Source organism: Eleutherodactylus coqui, chromosome 1 (genome assembly GCF_035609145.1).
Source record: "Eleutherodactylus coqui strain aEleCoq1 chromosome 1, aEleCoq1.hap1, whole genome shotgun sequence".
NCBI lineage: Eukaryota > Metazoa > Chordata > Amphibia > Anura > Eleutherodactylidae > Eleutherodactylus > Eleutherodactylus coqui.
This window is the reverse complement of record NC_089837.1, coordinates 360,240,139-360,258,701: the sequence shown is the minus strand read 5'-3', so window position 1 is coordinate 360,258,701 and position 18,563 is coordinate 360,240,139. Positions and strand designations below refer to the sequence as shown.

General features: G+C 49.2%; 1 protein-coding gene across 4 annotated transcripts in view; it reads left to right on the top strand.

Moving 5' to 3' along the window:
• The first annotated feature begins 13,437 nt into the window (after nucleotides 1-13,437).
• TBC1D8 (TBC1 domain family member 8) overlaps nucleotides 13,438-18,563 on the top strand; it is a 72,902-nt gene continuing 67,776 nt past the window's right edge. For 3 of the 4 annotated variants that reach the window (XM_066577704.1, XM_066577696.1, XM_066577689.1), the window contains exons 1-2: nucleotides 13,438-13,525; nucleotides 13,684-13,844. In XM_066577704.1, the coding sequence (XP_066433801.1) occupies nucleotides 13,718-13,844 (127 nt within the window). In that variant the 5' untranslated portion in view covers nucleotides 13,438-13,525; nucleotides 13,684-13,717. Of the gene's footprint in view, nucleotides 13,526-13,683; nucleotides 13,845-18,563 lie in introns of those variants that run through there. The other variant, XM_066577711.1, reaches the window with a different exon arrangement.

The following is an 18,563-nucleotide window of genomic DNA, read 5'->3' as shown; positions in this document are numbered from 1 at the left end:
GCTCCCACCCCCTCTCCACTGTTTGCAATGAGAGGGCGGGACAGGGGCGGAGCTAAGTTCCGCCTGCACGGCCCCCTTCTATTGCAAATAGTGGTGAGGGGCGGAGAGGGGGCAGGAGCTTAGTGCACTGCTCCCGGCCCAGCCCGCCCCGCCTCCTCCCCCTGCAGAAAGGGACACCGTATATCGGCCAGGCGTGAAAACCCGGCCGATATACGGATGTCTGAATAAGCCATAAAACTGAATATATGAGGCATCATTTATCAAAACTGTCTAACTGTGTTACTGTAACCTTGTTAATGTAAAACTTTAATAAAAATTATTGCTATAAAAAAACTAAACTGTCTAACTGTAAGACTGCCCTTGATGCCCATAGTAACTAATCAGAGCTCAGCTCTCATTTCTTAAACTGCTCTGATAAAATGAAAGCTGCGCTCTGATTTGCTACTATGGGCAACAAAGACAGTTTTAATAACTAGGGGCTCCTCCCCACTACCGATAGGTTTTCTTGCGATGCTAGAAAACGCATGATTATGAAACCAATGATTTTCGAAGGTTACATACTTACTTGCGATGTTTTCACTGCAGCCTTGCAGCGCTAATAAAAATCTGCACTATCGCCCATTGCTCTCCATGGGCTGGCAGCGCCAGGCCCATTGAACATAGGGAGTACATTGCGCTTCCCTGAACACAGCTGTGATAGCTATGGCAGGGAATTCCTCCATTTCCGCAGGGACGAAAGAAATCCTCTGCCACAGCTGTCACAGCTGTGGCAGAGGTCTGCGATGCTATCCCATTGCTTTCAATGGGGCCGGTGCTGCTGCCGCCCCACTGACAGCAATGGGTTGCAGGCCACCACCGCAGCAATGATTTTCGGGGAAGGGTTTGAAATATATGCCCTTCCCTGAAAATCAGCCCTAGCTGTAAAAAAGAAGTAGAAAAAAAACTTACCTACAAGAGCTGTCCGGCTCTTCTTTTTGGCCCCAGCAGTCATCTTCTGTCTTTTGGAGGCGGGGGTTGAAAAATCCCCGCCTCCAGAAAGCGCTGCTTCTGATTGGCTGTGCGCTGTGACCAATCAGAGGCAGCGCCCACCCATAATTAAATGACAGCTGAGCGCTGCCTGTGATTGGTTACTGCGCTCAGCCATTCATTGAATTCAATGAATTCAATGAATCCAGGATTACCCAGCAACCAGCGGAGAAGGAAGGAGGAAGAAGAGAATTTTTTTTTCCTTTTCTCTTATCAGCTCTTTATTTACAAAAGTATATTCAATCTTAATCCATTGTTTTACCCCAAAGTATATGGTTTTATAAATCCATATACTTTCTTTTTGCAACAAAATTCTATCCCGACAACCTTTAGGGATTTGGTAGAAAACCATAAATTGCATACCCTCTGGATTTCCTCCATGATGTTCTTTAAAATGTAATGCCACTTGCCTTTTTCATCCCCATTTCTTATATCTCTTACACGTGCGTTCAGTTATCCTTATATACACGTCTCTAATTGTATTACCCCTATATATTTTACCACAAGGGAAAATAAGTTGGTAAACTGCAATAGTAGAACGACAATTCACATAGCTTCGTACCTAAAAATGAAAGGAGGTGGGGCAGGGGCGGGGCTAAGTTCCGAGAATTAGCCCCGCCCCGCCTCTCCCCATTGCAAATAGTGCAGAGGTGCGGAGAGGAGGCAGAGAGGGGGCGGGAGCTCAGTTCCTGCTTCTGGCTCTTCCATCCTCCCCCCCTGCAAACGAGGACAACGTATATCGGCTCAGCGTGAAAACCGAGCCGATATACGTTCGTGGGAATGCACCCTTAATTGGTATTTAGTCATCTCCATAGGAAGTGGGATGTTAAATGTTTGGATAGTTTTTTGCTATTTAATGTGGCACCAAGAAGACTTCGTAGAAGAATTAGCCCAGCAGCTCACCAATGTAATGAAGAATTTTTAAAAAGATACGATGAGGAATATTTGGGACATATTAACAGACTAATGGTACTAATTCTGAATGTGGAACATACACAACGGAAGCACCTGGAATTTGAGATCCAGGAAAGTGTCAAGAAATTGGATTCATTTAAAATACACCCAGAATTTGATAAATTAAATGAGAATTTGAAAAGAGATGTAGATCAAGAATTAAAGGGAATTGCTGAAAAAACACAAATTTGAGAGGGATTCATTAGATTATCATCTTGTGTGGTAGGAATAGAAGGGTTAAAAGAGACCTGGAAAAAGATAGACAATTTAGGGAGGGCCCATGGTTCTTCTACTGATTATGAAACTAGTGAGTGTATCTCTAGTGATAGAGAAGATGAGAGTGAAATAAGTGCAGTATTTCAACCTCAATCTAGAGGGAATTCAAAATCAAATAAGATCTCTTTTTTAGAAAACAAGAAGAGGCCAGGGTCACAAGAGGGTTATCTGAAGCGATTAAAGCCCATTGGAGTGGGACATGTAGCAACTAGAGATGAGCGAACGTACTCGTCCGAGCTTGATACTCGTTCGAGTATTAGCGTGTTCGAGATGCTCGTTACTGGAGGCGAGCACCACGCGATGTTCGAGTTACTTTCACTTTCATCTCTGAGACGTTAGCGCGCTTTTCTGGCCAATAGAAAGACAGGGAAGGCATTACAACTTCCTTCTGTGACGTTCCAGCCCTATACCACCCCCCTGCAGTGAGTGGCTGGCGAGATCAGGTGTCACCTGAGTATATAAATCGGCCCCTCCTGCGGCTCGCCACAGATGCATTCTGACATTGTTCAGGGAAAGTGCTGTCTTGCTGGAGTTGCTATAGGGAGAGCGTTAGGAGTTATTTTAGGCTTCAAGAACCCCAACGGTCCTTCTTAGGGCCACATCTGACCGTGTGCAGTACTGTTGAGGCTGCTTTTTGCAGTGTTGCACATTTTTTTTTTTTTTGTATATCGGCCGTGCAGAGCATTGCGTCCTCAGTCTGCAGTAATTTTACATAGTCCAGGGCCAGTAGTGGTGAGGTAGGGACAGTAAAAGACATATACTGTGTATATAGGCAGTGGGCTTTTCCAAAAAAAATTTGGGAAAAAACATTCTATTTGGGCTGCCTGTGACCGTCCTGAGTGTACTGCGTCTCTGCTGGGGGTAGTAGTCCTAATTAATACGCAGCCAGCTAAGTGTTACAGCAGGCTTGCGCAAAATTCTTTCCTGGCTCTGCGTTGCCCTATCACATCACCGCTGTCATCCTGTCCAGAGGGAAACAGTCTGCAGTAATTTTACATAGTCCAGGGCCAGTAGTGGTGAGCCAGGGACAGTGAAAGAGATATACTGAGTATATAGGCAGTGGGCTTTTCCAAAAAAATTTGGGAAAAAACATTCTATTTGGGCTGCCTGTGACCGTCCTGAGTGTACTGCGTCTCTGCTGGTGGTAGTAGTCCTAATTAATACGCAGCCAGCTAAGTGTTACAGCAGGCTTGCACAAAATTCTTTCCTGGCTCTGCTGTGCGTTACACATCACCGCTGTCATCCTGTCCAGAGGGAAACAGTCTGCAGTCATTTTACATAGTCCAAGGCCAGTAGTGGTGAGCCAGGGACAGTGAAAGAGATATACTGTGCATATAGGCAGTGGGCTTTTCCCAAAAATTTTTGGAAAAAACATTCTATTTGGGCTGCCTGTGACCGTCCTGAGTGTACTGCGTCTCTGCTGGGGGTAGTAGTCCTAATTAATACGCAGCTGGCTAAGTGTTACAGCAGGCTTGCGCAAAATTCTTTCCTGGCTCTGCTGTGCGTTCCGTAAGTGAAGTCAGCCTCCAACCACAGGCCAATAAGCGGCACATTTAATTACAGCGTTCTGTTTCTGCACTACTGGTAATACACCATGCTGAGGGGTAGGGGTAGGCCTAGAGGACGTGGACGCGGGCGAGGACGCGGAGGCCCAAGTCAGGGTGTGGGCACAGGCCGAGCTCCTGATCCAGGTGTATCGCAGCCGACTGCTGCGGGATTAGAAGAGAGGCACGTTTCTGGCGTCCCCACATTCATCTCACAATTAATGGGTCCACGCGGTAGACCTTTATTAGAAACTGAGCAGTGTGAGCAGGTCCTGTCGTGGATGGCAGAAAGTGCATCCAGCAATCTATCGACCACCCAGAGTTCTGCGCCGTCCACTGCTGCAACTCTGAATCCTCTGGCTGCTGCTCCTCCTTCCTCCCAGCCTCCTCACTTTATTACAATGACACATTCTGAGGAGCAGGCAGACTCCCAGGCACTGTTCTCTGGCCCCTGCCCAGAATGGGCAGCAATGGTTCCGAATCCTCTCCCACTGGAGGAGTTTGTCGTGACCGATGCCCAACCTTTGGAAAGTTTCCGGAGTCCGGGGGATGAGGCTGGGGACTTCCGGCAACTGTCTCAAGAACTTTCAGTGGGTGAGGAGGACGGTGACGATGAGACACAGTTGTCTATCACTCAGGTAGTAGTAATTGGAGCAAGTCCGAGGGAGGAGCGCACAGAGGATTCGGAGGAAGAGCAGCAGGACGATGAGGTGACTGATCCCACCTGGTTTGCTATGCCTACTGAGGACAGGTCTTCAGAGGGGGAGGCAAGTGCAGCAGCAGGGCAGGTTGGAAGAGGCAGTGCGGTGGCCAGGGGTAGAGGCAGGGCCAGACCGAATAATCCACCAAGTGTTTCCCAAAGCGCCCCCTCGCGCCATGCCACCCTGCAGAGGCCGAGGTGCTCAAAGGTCTGGCAGTTTTTCACTGAGAGTGCAGACGACCGACGAACAGTGGTGTGCAACCTTTGTCGCACCAAGATCAGCCGGGGAGCCACCACCACCAGCCTCACCACCACCAGCATGCGCAGACATATGATGGCCAAGCACCCCACAAGGTGGGACGAAGGCCGTTCACCGCGTCCGGTTTGCACCGCTGCCTCTCCCCCTGTGCCCCAACCTGCCACTGAGATCCAACCCCCCTCTCAGGACACAGGCACTACCGTCTCCTGGCCTGCACCCACACCCTCACCTCCGCTGTCTTCGGCCCCATCCACCAATGTCTGTCAGCGCACCGTCCAGCCATCGCTAGCGCAAGTGTTTGAGCGCAAGCGCAAGTACGCCGCCACGCACCCGCACGCTCAGTCGTTAAACGTGCACATAGCCAAATTTATCAGCCTGGAGATGCTGCCGTATAGGGTTGTGGAAACGGAGGCTTTCAAAGGTATGATGGCGGCGGCGGCCCCGCGCTACTCAGTTCCCAGTCGCCACTACTTTTCCCGATGTGCCGTCCCAGCCCTGCACGACCACGTCTCCCGCAACATTGTACGCGCCCTCACCAACGCGGTTACTGCCAAGGTCCACTTAACAACGGACACGTGGACAAGCACAGGTGGGCAGGGCCACTATATCTCCCTGACGGCACATTGGGTGAATTTAGTGGAGGCTGGGACAGAGTCAGAGCCTGGGACCGCTCACGTCCTACCCACCCCCAGAATTGCGGGCCCCAGCTCGGTGGTGGTATCTGCGGCGGTGTATGCTTCCTCCACTAAACCACCCTCCTCCTCCTCCTCCTCCTACGCAACCTCTGTCTCGCAATCAAGATGTGTCAGCAGCAGCACGTCGCCAGCAGTCGATGTCGCGCGGCGTGGCAGCACAGTGGTGGGCAAGCGTCAGCAGGCCGTGCTAAAACTACTCAGCTTAGGAGAGAAGAGGCACACGGCCCACGAACTGCTGCAGGGTCTGACAGAGCAGACCGACCGCTGGCTTGCGCCGCTGAGCCTCCAACCGGGCATGGTCGTGTGTGACAACGGCCGTAACCTGGTGGCAGCTCTGCAGCTTGGCAGCCTCACGCACGTGCCATGCCTGGCCCACGTCTTTAATTTGGTGGTTCAGCGCTTTCTGAAAAGCTACCCTCGCTTGTCAGACCTGCTCGGAAAGGTGCGCCGGCTCTGCGCACATTTCCGCAAGTCCCAAACGGACGCTGCCACTTTGCGCACCCTGCAACATCGGTTTAATCTGCCAGTGCACGACTGCTGTGCGACGTGCCCACACGGTGGAACTCTACGCTCCACATGTTGGCCAGGCTCTATGAGCAGCGTAGAGCTATAGTGGAATACCAACTCCAACATGGACGGCGCAGTGGGAGTCAGCCTCCTCAATTCTTTACAGAAGAGTGGGCCTGGTTGGCAGACATCTGCCAGGTCCTTGGAAACTTTGAGGAGTCTACCCAGATGGTGAGCGGCGATGCTGCAATCATTAGCGTCACCATTCCTCTGCTATGCCTCTTGAGAAGTTCCCTGCAAAGCATAAAGGCAGATGCTTTGCGCTCGGAAACAGAGGCGGGGGGGAAGACAGTATGTCGCTGGATAGTCATACATCCTTTCAGCGTGTATGGCCTGAGGAGGAGGAGGAGGAGGAGGATCCTGAAAGTGATCTTCCTAGTGAGGATAGCCATGTGTTGCATACAGGTACCCTGGCACACATGGCTGACTTCATGTTAGGATGCCTTTCTCTTGACCCTCGTGTTACACACATTCTGGCCACTACGGATTACTGGGTGTACACACTGCTCGACCCACGGTATAAGGAGAACCTTTCCACTCTCATACCCGAAGAGGAAAGGGGTTCGAGAGTGATGCTATACCACAGGACCCTGGCGGACAAACTGATGGTAAAATTCCCATCCGACAGCGCTAGTGGCCGAAGGCGCAGTTCCGAGGGCCAGGTAGCAGGGGAGGCGCGGAGATCAGGCAGCATGTACAGCACAGACAGGGGAACACTCTCTAAGGCCTTTGACAGCTTTCTGGCTCCCCAGCAAGACTGTCACCGCTCCCCAGTCAAGGCTGAGTCGGCGGGAGCACTGTAAAAGGATGGTGAGGGAGTACGTAGCCGATCGCACGACCGTCCTCCGTGACGCCTCTGCCCCCTACAACTACTGGGTGTCGAAGCTGGACACGTGGCCTGAACTCGCGCTGTATGCCCTGGAGGTGCTTGCTTGTCCTGCGGCTAGCGTCTTGTCAGAGAGGGTGTTTAGTGCGGCTGGGGGAATCATCATGGATAAGCGTACCCGCCTGTCAACCGACAGTGCCGACAGGCTTACACTCATCAAGATGAACAAAGCCTGGATTTCCCCAGACTTCTCTTCTCCACCAGCGGACAGCAGCGATACCTAAGCAATATGTAGGCTGCACCCGCGGATGGAAGCATCGTTCTCTATCACCATCAAAAACGGGGACCTTTTAGCTTCATCAATCTTTGTATTCTATTCATCCTCCTCCTCCTGCTCCTCCTGAAAGCTGACGTAATCACGCCGAACAAGGCTCAGTCATATAATTTTTGTAAACAATTTTTATACGTTTCAATGCTCATTAAAGCGTTGAAACTTGCACCTGAACCAATTTTTATTTTAACTGGGCTGCCTCCAGGCCTAGTTACAAATTAAGCCACATTAACCAAAGCGATTAATGGGTTTCACCTGCCCTCTTGGTTGGGCATGGGCAATTTTTCTGAGGTACATTAGTACTGTTGGTACACCAATTTTTTTTGGCTCTCGCCTACAGTGTAATCAAATTAATTTTTTGCCCACCTGCATTAAAGCTGACGCTACATCAGCTGTGCTGGGCACTGCAATGGGATATATTTATGTACCGCCGGTGGGTTCCAGGGAGCCACCCATGTTGTCGGTCCACAGGGAGTTGTAACTGCATGTGTCCACTTCTAAAGAACCCCAGTCTGACTGGGGCATGCAGTGTGGGCCCAAGCCCACCTGCATTAAACATGACATTACCTCAGCTGTGATGGGCAATGCAATGGGATATATTTATGTACCGCCGGTGGCTTCCTGGCACCCACCCATGCTGTCGGTCCACACGGGGTTGTAACTGCATGTGTCCACTTCTAAAGAACCCCAATCTGACTGGGGCATGCAGTGAGGGCCGAAGCCCACCTGCATTAAACATGACATTACCTTAGCTGTGAGGGGCACTGCAATGGGATATATTTATGTACCGCCGGTGGGTTCCAGGGAGCCACCCATGCTGTTCGTCCACAGGGACTTCACAATAGGGAGTTGTACCTGCCTGTGTCTACTTATAAAAAACCCCGGTCTGACTGGGGCATGCAGTGTGGGCCGAAGCCCAGCTGCATTTAATCTGACGTTAGCTCTGCTGTCCAGGGCACTGCAATGGGATACATTTATGTACAGCCGGTGGGTTCCAGGGTGCCACCCATGCTGTGGGTGCACACGGAATTCCCATTGCGGAGTTGGGGATTCCCAGTTGTACCTGCCTGTGACTATTTATAAAAAACTGCGGTCTGACTGGGGCATGCAGACACCTTGACAGAATGAATAGTGTGTGGCACATAGGTTCCCCATTGCTATGCCCACGTGTGCAGCTCCTGATGGCGGTGGCACAGGATTATATTTCTCATTGCTTCTGTACAGCATTGTGGGCTATCGTCCTGCCCCTTTTAAAGAGGGTCGCTGCCTAGCCGTGCCAACCCTCTGCAGTGTGTGCCTGCAGTTCCTCGTCATGGTAGGCGCAGTTCTAAATAGACATGAGGGTGGCGTGGCATGATGGCAGCTGAAGGCTGCGCAGGGACACTTTGGTGTGTGCTGTGGACACTGGGTCGTGCGGGGGGGGGGGGAGGGGGGGGTTGAGCAGCATGTAACCCAGGAGAAGTGGCAACGGAGTGTCATGCAGGCAGTGATTGTGCTTTGTTGGAGGTAGTGTGGTGCTTAGCTAAGGTATGCATTGCTAATGAGGGCTTTTCAGAAGTAAAAATTGTTGGGAGGGGGGGGGGGCACTCTTGGCGCTATTGTGGCTTAATAGTGGGACCTGGGAACTTGAGATGCAGCCCAACATGTAGCCCCTCGCCTGCCCTATCCATTGCTGTGTCGTTCCCATCACTTTCTTGAATTGCCCAGATTTTCACAAATGGAAAGCTTAGCGAGCATCGGCGATATACAAAAATGCTCGGGTCGCCCATTGACTTCAATGGGGTTCGTTACTCGAAACGAACCCTCGAGCATCGCGAAATTTTCATCCCGAGTAACGAGCACCCGAGCATTTTGGTGCTCGCTCATCTCTAGTAGCAACCTCTGTGATTTGGAGCATTTAATTATGGAAGAAGGCGGTCAAAAATATGGCTTATTAAGATGAGCGACTTCCACCAAATCAAAGAAGACAATAAGTATAGCATGTATTTGTCAAGAAGGCGTATATAGTTCTTCTGCCTGCATATCAGTGAGTATGAATACCTTTGCATCTATGGACTAGTATAAGCGTTTTCTACAGGAACTTGGCCCAGCCATAAGTGCATGTTACGCCTAAGAGACTTTGCATGGGGGACCCAGTGAGAGGTGCTTTAGATAACTCTGACACAGTTACACCTTTGACCGTAGACATTAGATAGTTGTTGGGCAAATTCTAACCAAAGCACAGGGGTGTCTGCACGTTTTTTAATTATTGATAAGATAGAGAATTGCTTTATTTAAAAAACTAAGGGCTCACCCACATGGATGGGTGTATTTGGCCCGTGTAATACGTGGTGCTAAAAGCCCATTGATTTCTATTGGGCCACGCACACCTGCGTTTCTTTCATGCGCATAAAACACATGTCCTATTTGATGCGCATTATGCGTGTAATACACACTAATACAGACTATGGGGATTTAAGCAAGTATGCAGCTTACATGCACATATGCTGTGTACTGCGTATTGCATGTGTAAAAAATATGTGCGTAATATGCAATGACAATACGCTCGTATGACTGATCGCTAAGGGTTTTAAAAAACAAAACACTGGAACAGAATAACGTAGTGGAAAACACTTCTATGAATAGAGTTTTGCTCTGAGTATGGGCTTTCTGCTGCTAGTATATAGTGATGCCCAACTGGTGCCCTCATGTGCCTGAAGGGCAGCCCCAGAGGAAGGCATATTTATTAATCCCAAGACTAGTGATGAGGATGAGTGTTCCTGTGTGTCCAATTCTCTGCCAACTGCACAGAATTAGAGGGTCTCTGATATGGGTCCTGTTCATGCATGTGTATAAGGGCTCATGCCCACGACTATTTTCACTGCATATCACATTGCGTATGGGCAGCATTTTCATACACATCCCCACTCTGAACATAGCTGGGAATTAAAAAAACAAAGATCACACTGCACATGTCCGTGAGTGCGTTATTTGCGGGCATGCGCAGTGCCACACACAGCCACTGCCAGCTCTATGCCAGCAGTGCATATAGCTGGAAAAATGTGTAAAACGCTGCATGGAGACCCACAGCATTGTACAGCTGTGGGCATGAGCCCTAAGGTGTGTAGCTAAATAGGTAGGCAGATACTTTGGGGGTCATTCACATGGGTCTATTTTTCTACTGACTGTATACAGGCAGGACGCGGACCCATTAAATCGGTATATTCAGGTGTGCATTTTGATTGAGAACCGATGTTGCTGTCGCCTCGTGAAAGTTTATGGGAGCAGGAACAAATGTAGGAGACAGTGAAAATAAAAAAGTGACATCAATTAACCCTTCTTACATTTTTTTTGTGTGCGTGTGATAAACTGATAAAAGTTTGGTACGGTGTTAGCTAGTAGAGCCAAGTGTGATTGTTCTCAGTAAGAGAAACCAAGTAATCTTGTAGATATGATACCTTTTAATGGCAAATAAAAATACATGATGTTATGGCGAGCTTTCCAACCTACTCAGGGCTCTTCCTCAGGCTTAAAGGGGTTTTGTCATTAGAAAAAAAAAAATCAATACTTACCTATTCCTCCCCCGTCAGTCTTCTTACCACATTTTCTCCTCATTGATCTTCTCCTGGCTCCTCCTGTCCCCTGAGTCACATCACCTGTAGCCGACCGGATCCTCTTCTTCCTGTGATGTAACGTACATTGCCGGCATTCTCCTTCCTGCAGGTCAATGTACGCTACGTCACTAGTATGTATCCCAAGCAGGTTACACCAAGCTATCGCCAAGACTGCGCATGCGCATTGTCTCGCTGCAATACTAATATGAACACTCGCGGTGAGGCAGCGCACGTGCGCAATCCCGACAATAAGCAGGCAGAGGATTCGGCATTTGCTGCTAGGCAGTGAACGCTACATCACTAGTGACGTAGTGTACACTAACCTACTGGAAGGAGAATGCCAAGAATGTACGCTACATAACAGCAAGAAGCGGTTCTGGACAGCTTGCGGTGAGGTGACACGGGAGACTGCAGAAGCCAGGAGAAGATTGAGGAGAAGATGCAGTAGGAAGACTGCCTGGGGAGGAATAGGTAAGTATTGCTTTTTTCTTCTAATGACAGAACCCCTTTAAATGAAATAGATCCGAAGAGGCATATATATATTTAAATTGCCTAAAGACAGAATTACCTGTAACGGAGCATTTTTCTAGTCACAGACACAACATAGAACATATAAAAGTTACTATAAAATCTCAGTGCACTAATTAAAGGGGTTGTCCCGCGGCAGCAAGTGGGGTTATACACTTCTGTATGGCCATATTAATGCACTTTGTAATATACATTGTGCATTAATTATGAGCCATACAGAAGTTATAAAAAGTTTTATACTTACCTGCTCCGCTGCTGGCGTCCTCGTCTCCATGGTTGCCGTCTAATTTTCGCCGTCTAAAATGGCCTAATGGCCAAATTAGACGCGCTTGCGCAGTCCAGGTCTTCTCCTGTTCTCTATGGGGCTCCGTGTAGCTCCGCCCCGTCACGTGCCGATTCCAGCCAATCAGGAGGCTGGAATCGGCAATGGACCGCACAGAAGAGCTGCGGTCCACGGAGGAAGAGGATCCCGGCGGCCATCTTCACCGGTAAGTATAGAAGTCACCGGAGCGCGGGGATTAAGGTAAGCGCTCCGGTAAGCTTTCTTTAGGTCCCTACATCGGGGTTGTCTTGCGCCGAACGGGGGGGGGGGGGGGGGGGGGGGGGGAAACAAAAAAACCCGTTTCGGCGCGGGACAACCCCTTTAAGTATTTACTCCTCTGCCATCCTGTCCTGGTAGTTTTAGGCTGAGTTCACACAGGGCGGATTTGCCGCAGCAGATCCGCCCGCGGCAAAACCGCCCGCGGCCGCTAATCTCGGGATTAGCCAGCCATGTGGACGAGGTTTCTGGGACGGCTAATCCACTGCGGTAAACCCGGCTGAAAAGAAGCAGCATGTCCATTCTGTTTTTCATTCCGCTGTGGCCGCGCTCTCCTCTATGGGAGCGCCGGCCGCAGTGAAAGAGCGAGCGGCCGGGCCGCTTCAAAGCCGCCGCGGCTTAAACCGCGGCGGTTCTCCCGGCGGAAGTCTCGCGGTTTTTGCTGCGGCCAAACCGCGAGATTTCCGACGGGAATACGCCCCGTGTGAACCCAGGCTTACATGCAAATTAATCACACCATGTGTGTTCCTTATATATATAATATACCTCTTCAGATCTATTCCATGTAAGCATGAGGAAGAACCCCAAGTAGGTTGGAAAGCTCACATTAACATCATGTATTTTCGCGCTGTCTCGCGGCGAGTGTTCATATAGTATTGCAGCAAGACAATGCGCATGCGCAGTCTCGGCGATAGCTTGGTGTAACCTGCTTGGCAGTGAACGTTGCATCACTAGTGACGTAGTGTACATTGACCTGCAGGAAGGAGAATGCCGGCAATGTACGATACATCACAGGAAGAAGAGGATCCGGTTGGCTGGAGATGATGTGACTCAGAGGACAGGAGGAGCCAGGAGAAGACCGGTGAGGAGAAGATGTGGTAAGAAGACTGATGGGGAAGGAATAGGTAAGTCTTGATTTTTTTTCTAATGACAGAACCCCTTTAAGCCTAAGGAACCCTGAGTAGGTTGGAAAGCTTGCAGTAACATCATGTATTTTTGTTAGCCATTAAAAGGTATCATATCTACAAGATTACTTGGTTTCTCTTGCTGAGAATAATCACATTTTGATAAACTGATGGCACAGGGACATAAAAAACAACAAAAACCCACAAATTTTTCAGAGACCGAAACTGCATCCGTCCATGTGAATGAGCCCTTAAAGACGTATGTTGCCAAAAACAAGAACAGATTTCCGGAGACGTTCCGGACTGCAGTGGCCTTAGGGGGTATTTTTCATCGTATTTTGGGAGCCAAAACCAGGAGAGGGTCCAAAACGGGGAGACATGTAAATCTCTCCATTCTACTTTCTCTCCACTCCTGGTTTTGGCTCACCAAATAACTGATGTAAAATACGTTTGTCTGAATAGAAGTCAGAAAGAACGCTGAGTGGTAAGGGGCCCCTGCTCCTCCTATCCCGGGGCCACTAGCTCCTCTACCAGAGGACAGTAGGTCTGCGGGTGATCAGCCAGAGACCAGCAGCTATCTAGTGACTGCTGCCAGTGATCGCCCTGTAGTCAGTGCGCTCGTGCAGGCTGCACATGACTGCTCCAGCCCAGACCCCGTCACTGCGCAGGGACATTCCAGCCAGGAGAGCTCCGTATAGGGCGGCTGGGAAGAACTTCCTCTCTGGATGCCGGAACTGTGTGCGAGGGACAACAACACAGATCCGGCAGCACCGTGCATGTCAGGTCCGTCCTTTGTGGGGGCGCGGGCTGCTGCTGGGGTCTGTCTCGGGTAGACGGGCTGCTGCTAGGGTCTGTCCGGCTGCGGCGCTGTGGGAATCCCCGCGGATGCAGGTGTGCGGTCGGGCAGTGGCGGCTGCGCTAACAGCTCTCTCTCCCAGCAGGCAGGGACCGGGCAGCAGGACATGCGGCGGGAAGATGTGGCTGAAGCCTGAGGAGGTTCTGCTGAAGAACGCGCTGCGGCTCTGGGTCACACACAAGTCCAACCAGTACTTCATCCTGCAGCGGCGCCGCGGACATGGGGACGGCGCTGCCAAGTTCACGGGTGAGTGCACAGGCCATGCACAGTGGTGGGCGAGGGAGCAGTGGAAGGCATTCCTGGGGGAATCCCAGCAGCCGGGGAAAGCACACCCATAACCCTATGTGGCAGTACCCTATACGGGGGATACCCATAAGGCCGGTCACATAATCCTCTATAGCAATCTCCGGAGATATCCATAAGGCCGGTCACATAACCCTCTATAGCAGTCTCCTATATGGGAGATATCCATAAGGTCTGTCTATAACCCTCTATAGCAGTCCACTATATCAGAGATTTCCATAAGGCCGGTCCCATAACCCTCTATAGCATCCCCCTATATGAGAGAGACATCCATAAGGTCGGTTCCATAACCCTCTATAGCAGCCCCCTATATGGGATTTATTCATAAGGTCGGTTCCATAATCCTCTATTGCAGCCCCCTATATGGGATATATCCATAAGGTCAGTCCCATAACCCTCTAGAGCAGCCTCCTATATGGGAGATATCCATAAGGCCAGTCCCATAACCCTCTAGAGCAGCCCCCTATATGGGAGATATCCATAAGGTTGATTCCATAATCCTCTATAGCAGCCCCCTATATGGGATTTATTCATAAGGTCGGTTCCATAATCCTCTATTGCAGCCCCCTATATGGGATATATCCATAAGGTCAGTCCCATAACCCTCTATAGCAGCCTCCTATATGGGAGATATCCATAAGGCCGGTTCCATAACCCTCTATAGCAGCCCCCTATATGGGATATATCTATAAGGTCGGTTCCATAACCCTCTATAGCAGCCCCCTATATGGGATATATCCATAAGGCCGGTTCCATAACCCTGTATAGCAGTTCCCTATATGGAATGACTTCAATGGAAGCCATCCGTGTGGGATCCGCAGAAAAATGGAGCATGCTGTGATTTGTTTTCCAGACCGAAAGGTCCGCAAATCAAATCCGCATGCTTTAAAGAATTAGCCGACGCCCATGCATCCCTGTGGGCGGCCTGATTTGCGGATCTTTGGCGCGGATTCTGCAAATCGGTTTAACCCGTGGACATGAGACCTTAGGAGTCATGTCCACGACTGTGGTTTCCCTGCGTATCATGCACGCATGATACCCAGTGCACGGAGGTAATAGAAGTCAATGGCCTTTCATTGTTCCATGCACACCTGCATATCGATACGCAAGAGAAATAAATCGTAGCATGCTCTATTTCTCTATGTATGATACGCTGCCCGTACGTAATACATTGTGTACGGGCAAAAAAAAAAATAGCACTGCGCATGACCGTGACGTCAGATTTCTGGGCATTCTCAATGACATACTCGGCGCAAACGCGATCTCTGCCGGCAGAACGTATGGGCTGTTTTTTACGCATGCGCCTGTGGGCATGAGCCAAACGTGCATTTTTGGTTCCCCAGTTTAACGCAGACATGTAATAGCAGCCTCATAGCACCTAGACTTTACTGTAGGGCATCTAATATATAACTTAATAGGCCTTATTCCGAGCACCTCGTTATATGATGATAAGCTCTTGTAATGATCTGTGGTGTTGTAGAATTATTGGAAATCCTCAGTAGTGAAGGCTTTCTCCCCCATGATCCCCTTGGCATTCGTTCCTCTGGTATGGCATGATGTTCGGCTCTCTGATGATCTGTCAGTGATAACTCTTCGGGAAGTGTATTGGGCATTTTGGTGAGGACCTCCTCAGTAGGTTCCGGTGTACGGACGTGATCCCTACATCTATTACATCCCACCAAACTGCAGGAAATTGTCACCGTCTCCAAAAAGACAGCTCTTGTGATGAACACTGAAAGGGTTTTCTGGAATTAATGAATTGGCTTAAAACATTAAAATTGCGGCTTACCATCTTCGGTGACTGCCACCGACTGACCAGATATCACAAGAAGATATTTTTTGTATTGTTGCGTTTAAAGGCCCCTAAAAAAATGGCATTTAACAGGAGGATTTTTTATTTTTTTAGTTTTCTTTTTAGTTTTTGACGGACCAGTTGTACTCTTTATTGGCACTATTTGGTGATGCATGTGACGTTTTGACCGCTTTCTACTCTATTTTTTTGTGGGGTGAGACATACAAGGTCCAGTGGGTGACAGAGGTAGCCCTGTCCCTCTGTTGGACTTTTACATGCTGGGTTAAACAGCGGGGATCGATGGTATGTCAGGTCCTTGCTGTTAGAACAAGTTGTGGGCTGTCACCAGACGGCCGTTTCCCTGTTCCTATCGGCACAGGATATCCGTGCTGATATTCTGATGCAGCGTTGTTACTGTCAGCAGTAACTATCTTAGTCGTTGCTTAGCAACGCAACATACACAACATTGAGACCGGTAAGTAAACCTCTCAGTATATAGTGGCAGCAGCTGCTGTTGTCAATAAAGTTATTCTCAGTCTCCGCTCGCATGATTAGAATGAGTGAGGGGGAGGTACCGGAAATCGACCTATTGGAGCTTCCATATGATCAGATGGGACAAGCTGAGATCAGAGGGGTTAGTAATTGGTTTACATTTACATTTTTAGGGGGTAACGCCAGGCTGATTTTGGCTGTGTTCATAGTGGCGATGTAAAGAGGCGCTGCATCAGAATAAATCCCATTAGTAACTGCCATAAAATCATATGGATGGTCACTAAGAGGTGAAAGGAAACTTGTCAGGTTCCTCAAAGACTCCACACACCTGTGGAGTCCAGGGATGTGTTAAACTTGCCTCCCCTGGTGTCCGCTCGGTGCATTGAGTGACGCCTAAAGTAGTCCATCCTTTATAAAACTAGTACAGGCGGGCTACTTGGCAGCGGCGCTCAATGCATTCAGCGGCGGCTTTCAGCACTGACACCGGGGGAACGATGGAGGGAGGTAAGTATAATGCTTACATCCCCGGACTCAACGGGCCACCTAATTCCAGCCCGTAAGCTTAGCTTGTAGGGTTAAAATTAGGTGACAGATTCCCTTTAAGTTACCCAGGCAGCAGGGTATAACATAGTAACATACACATAGCAACATAGTATGCTAGGCTGAAATGAGGCAAATGTTCTACACCCCCCCCCCCCCTTCTTTTTATATATATAGTGACAGACAAGTAAAGAAGAGCTATCCAGCTCACCGAATATCTTCATACCAAATAGAAACGCAGAAAGTGCTTAACCAACCGTATGTAGACCGTGGGCAGGGAGCGACCTGTCAATCAGCATAAGGAGGAGGAGGGAGTGTACATATTGTACTGATTTACAGTGCTGTGCAAAATGTTAGTCTGGTGTGGTAAGAGTGTTAGTAGTTTATGTTTGTCAATTGAAATGCAAAGTGAAAGGATAAAGGAGAAATCAAAATCAAATCAATGTTTGGTGTGACCACCTTCTGCTTTCAAAACCTCATCAATTCTAGGTACACTTGCACACAGTTTTTTAAGGAACTCGGCAGAAAGGTCGTTCCACACATCCTGGAGAACTAACTACAGATCATCTGAGGATGTAGGCTTGTTTAAACCCTTCTGTCTCCATGTAATCCCAGACAAACTCAATGATAAGATCAGTGCGCTGCGGGGACCACATTATCACTTCCCGGACTCCTTGTTCTTCATTATGATGAGGATAGTTCTTAATGGCATTGGTTCTATGTCTGTGGTTGTCCTGCTGCAGAATACATTTGGAGCCAAGCAGGCGCTTCCCTGATGGTATTGTGTGATGGCTAAGTATCTGCCTGTGTTTCTCAGCATTGAGGACACAATCAGTCCTGACTACATCCCCAACTCCATTTGCTGAAATGCAACCTCCACCATGCTTCACTGCTGCCTGCAGACACTCACTAGTGTACCGGTCTCCACCGTGCTTCACTGCTGCCTGCAGACACTCATTAGTGTACCGCTCTCCACCGCGCTTCACTTCTGCCTGCAGACACTCATTGCACTGCTCTTTACCATGCTTCACTGCTGCCTGCAGACACTTATTATTTGACTGCTCTCCACCATGCTTCACTGCTGCCTGCAGACACTCATTATTGCACTGCTCTCCACTGTGCTTCACTGCTGCCTGCAGACACTCATTAGTGTACTGCTCTCCACTATGCTTCACTGCTGCCTGCATACACTCATTAGTGTACTGCTCTCCACTTTGCTTCACTGCTGCCTGCATACAATCATTAGTGTAACGCTCTCCACCGTGCTTCACTACTGCCTTCAGACACTTATTATTGTACTGCTGTCTACCATGCTTCACTGCTGCCTGCAGACTCTTATTATTGTACTGCTCTCCAGCCCTTTTGCAAACAAACTGCCTTTTGTTACAGCCAAATATTTCACATTTTGACTCCTCAGTCCAGAGCACCTGCTGCCATTTTTCTGCACCTATGTTTTTGTGCATAGTTGGGTCTCTTTCCTTTTCTTTCTACATTGAAGCGATGGCTTTTTGGCTGCAGTTCGTCCATGAAGATCACTTCTGGTCAGACTTCTCCAAATAGTAGATGGGTATACCTGGGTACCACTGGTTTCTGCCAGCGCTGAGCTGATGGCACTACTGTACATCTTTCCCTTTCAAAGAGCAGTAAGCAATGATATGTCTTTCATCTGCTACACTAAGTTTCCTTGTGCCTGCAATCCTTAACATTGCTTCTTTGTGTTTCTTCAAAAGACCTTGAACATCACATCTTGAAACTCCAGTCAGCTTTTAAATCTTTGCCTGGGAGAGACCTTGCTGATGCATTATAACCTTGTGTCTTGTTGCTGTGCCCAGTCTTGC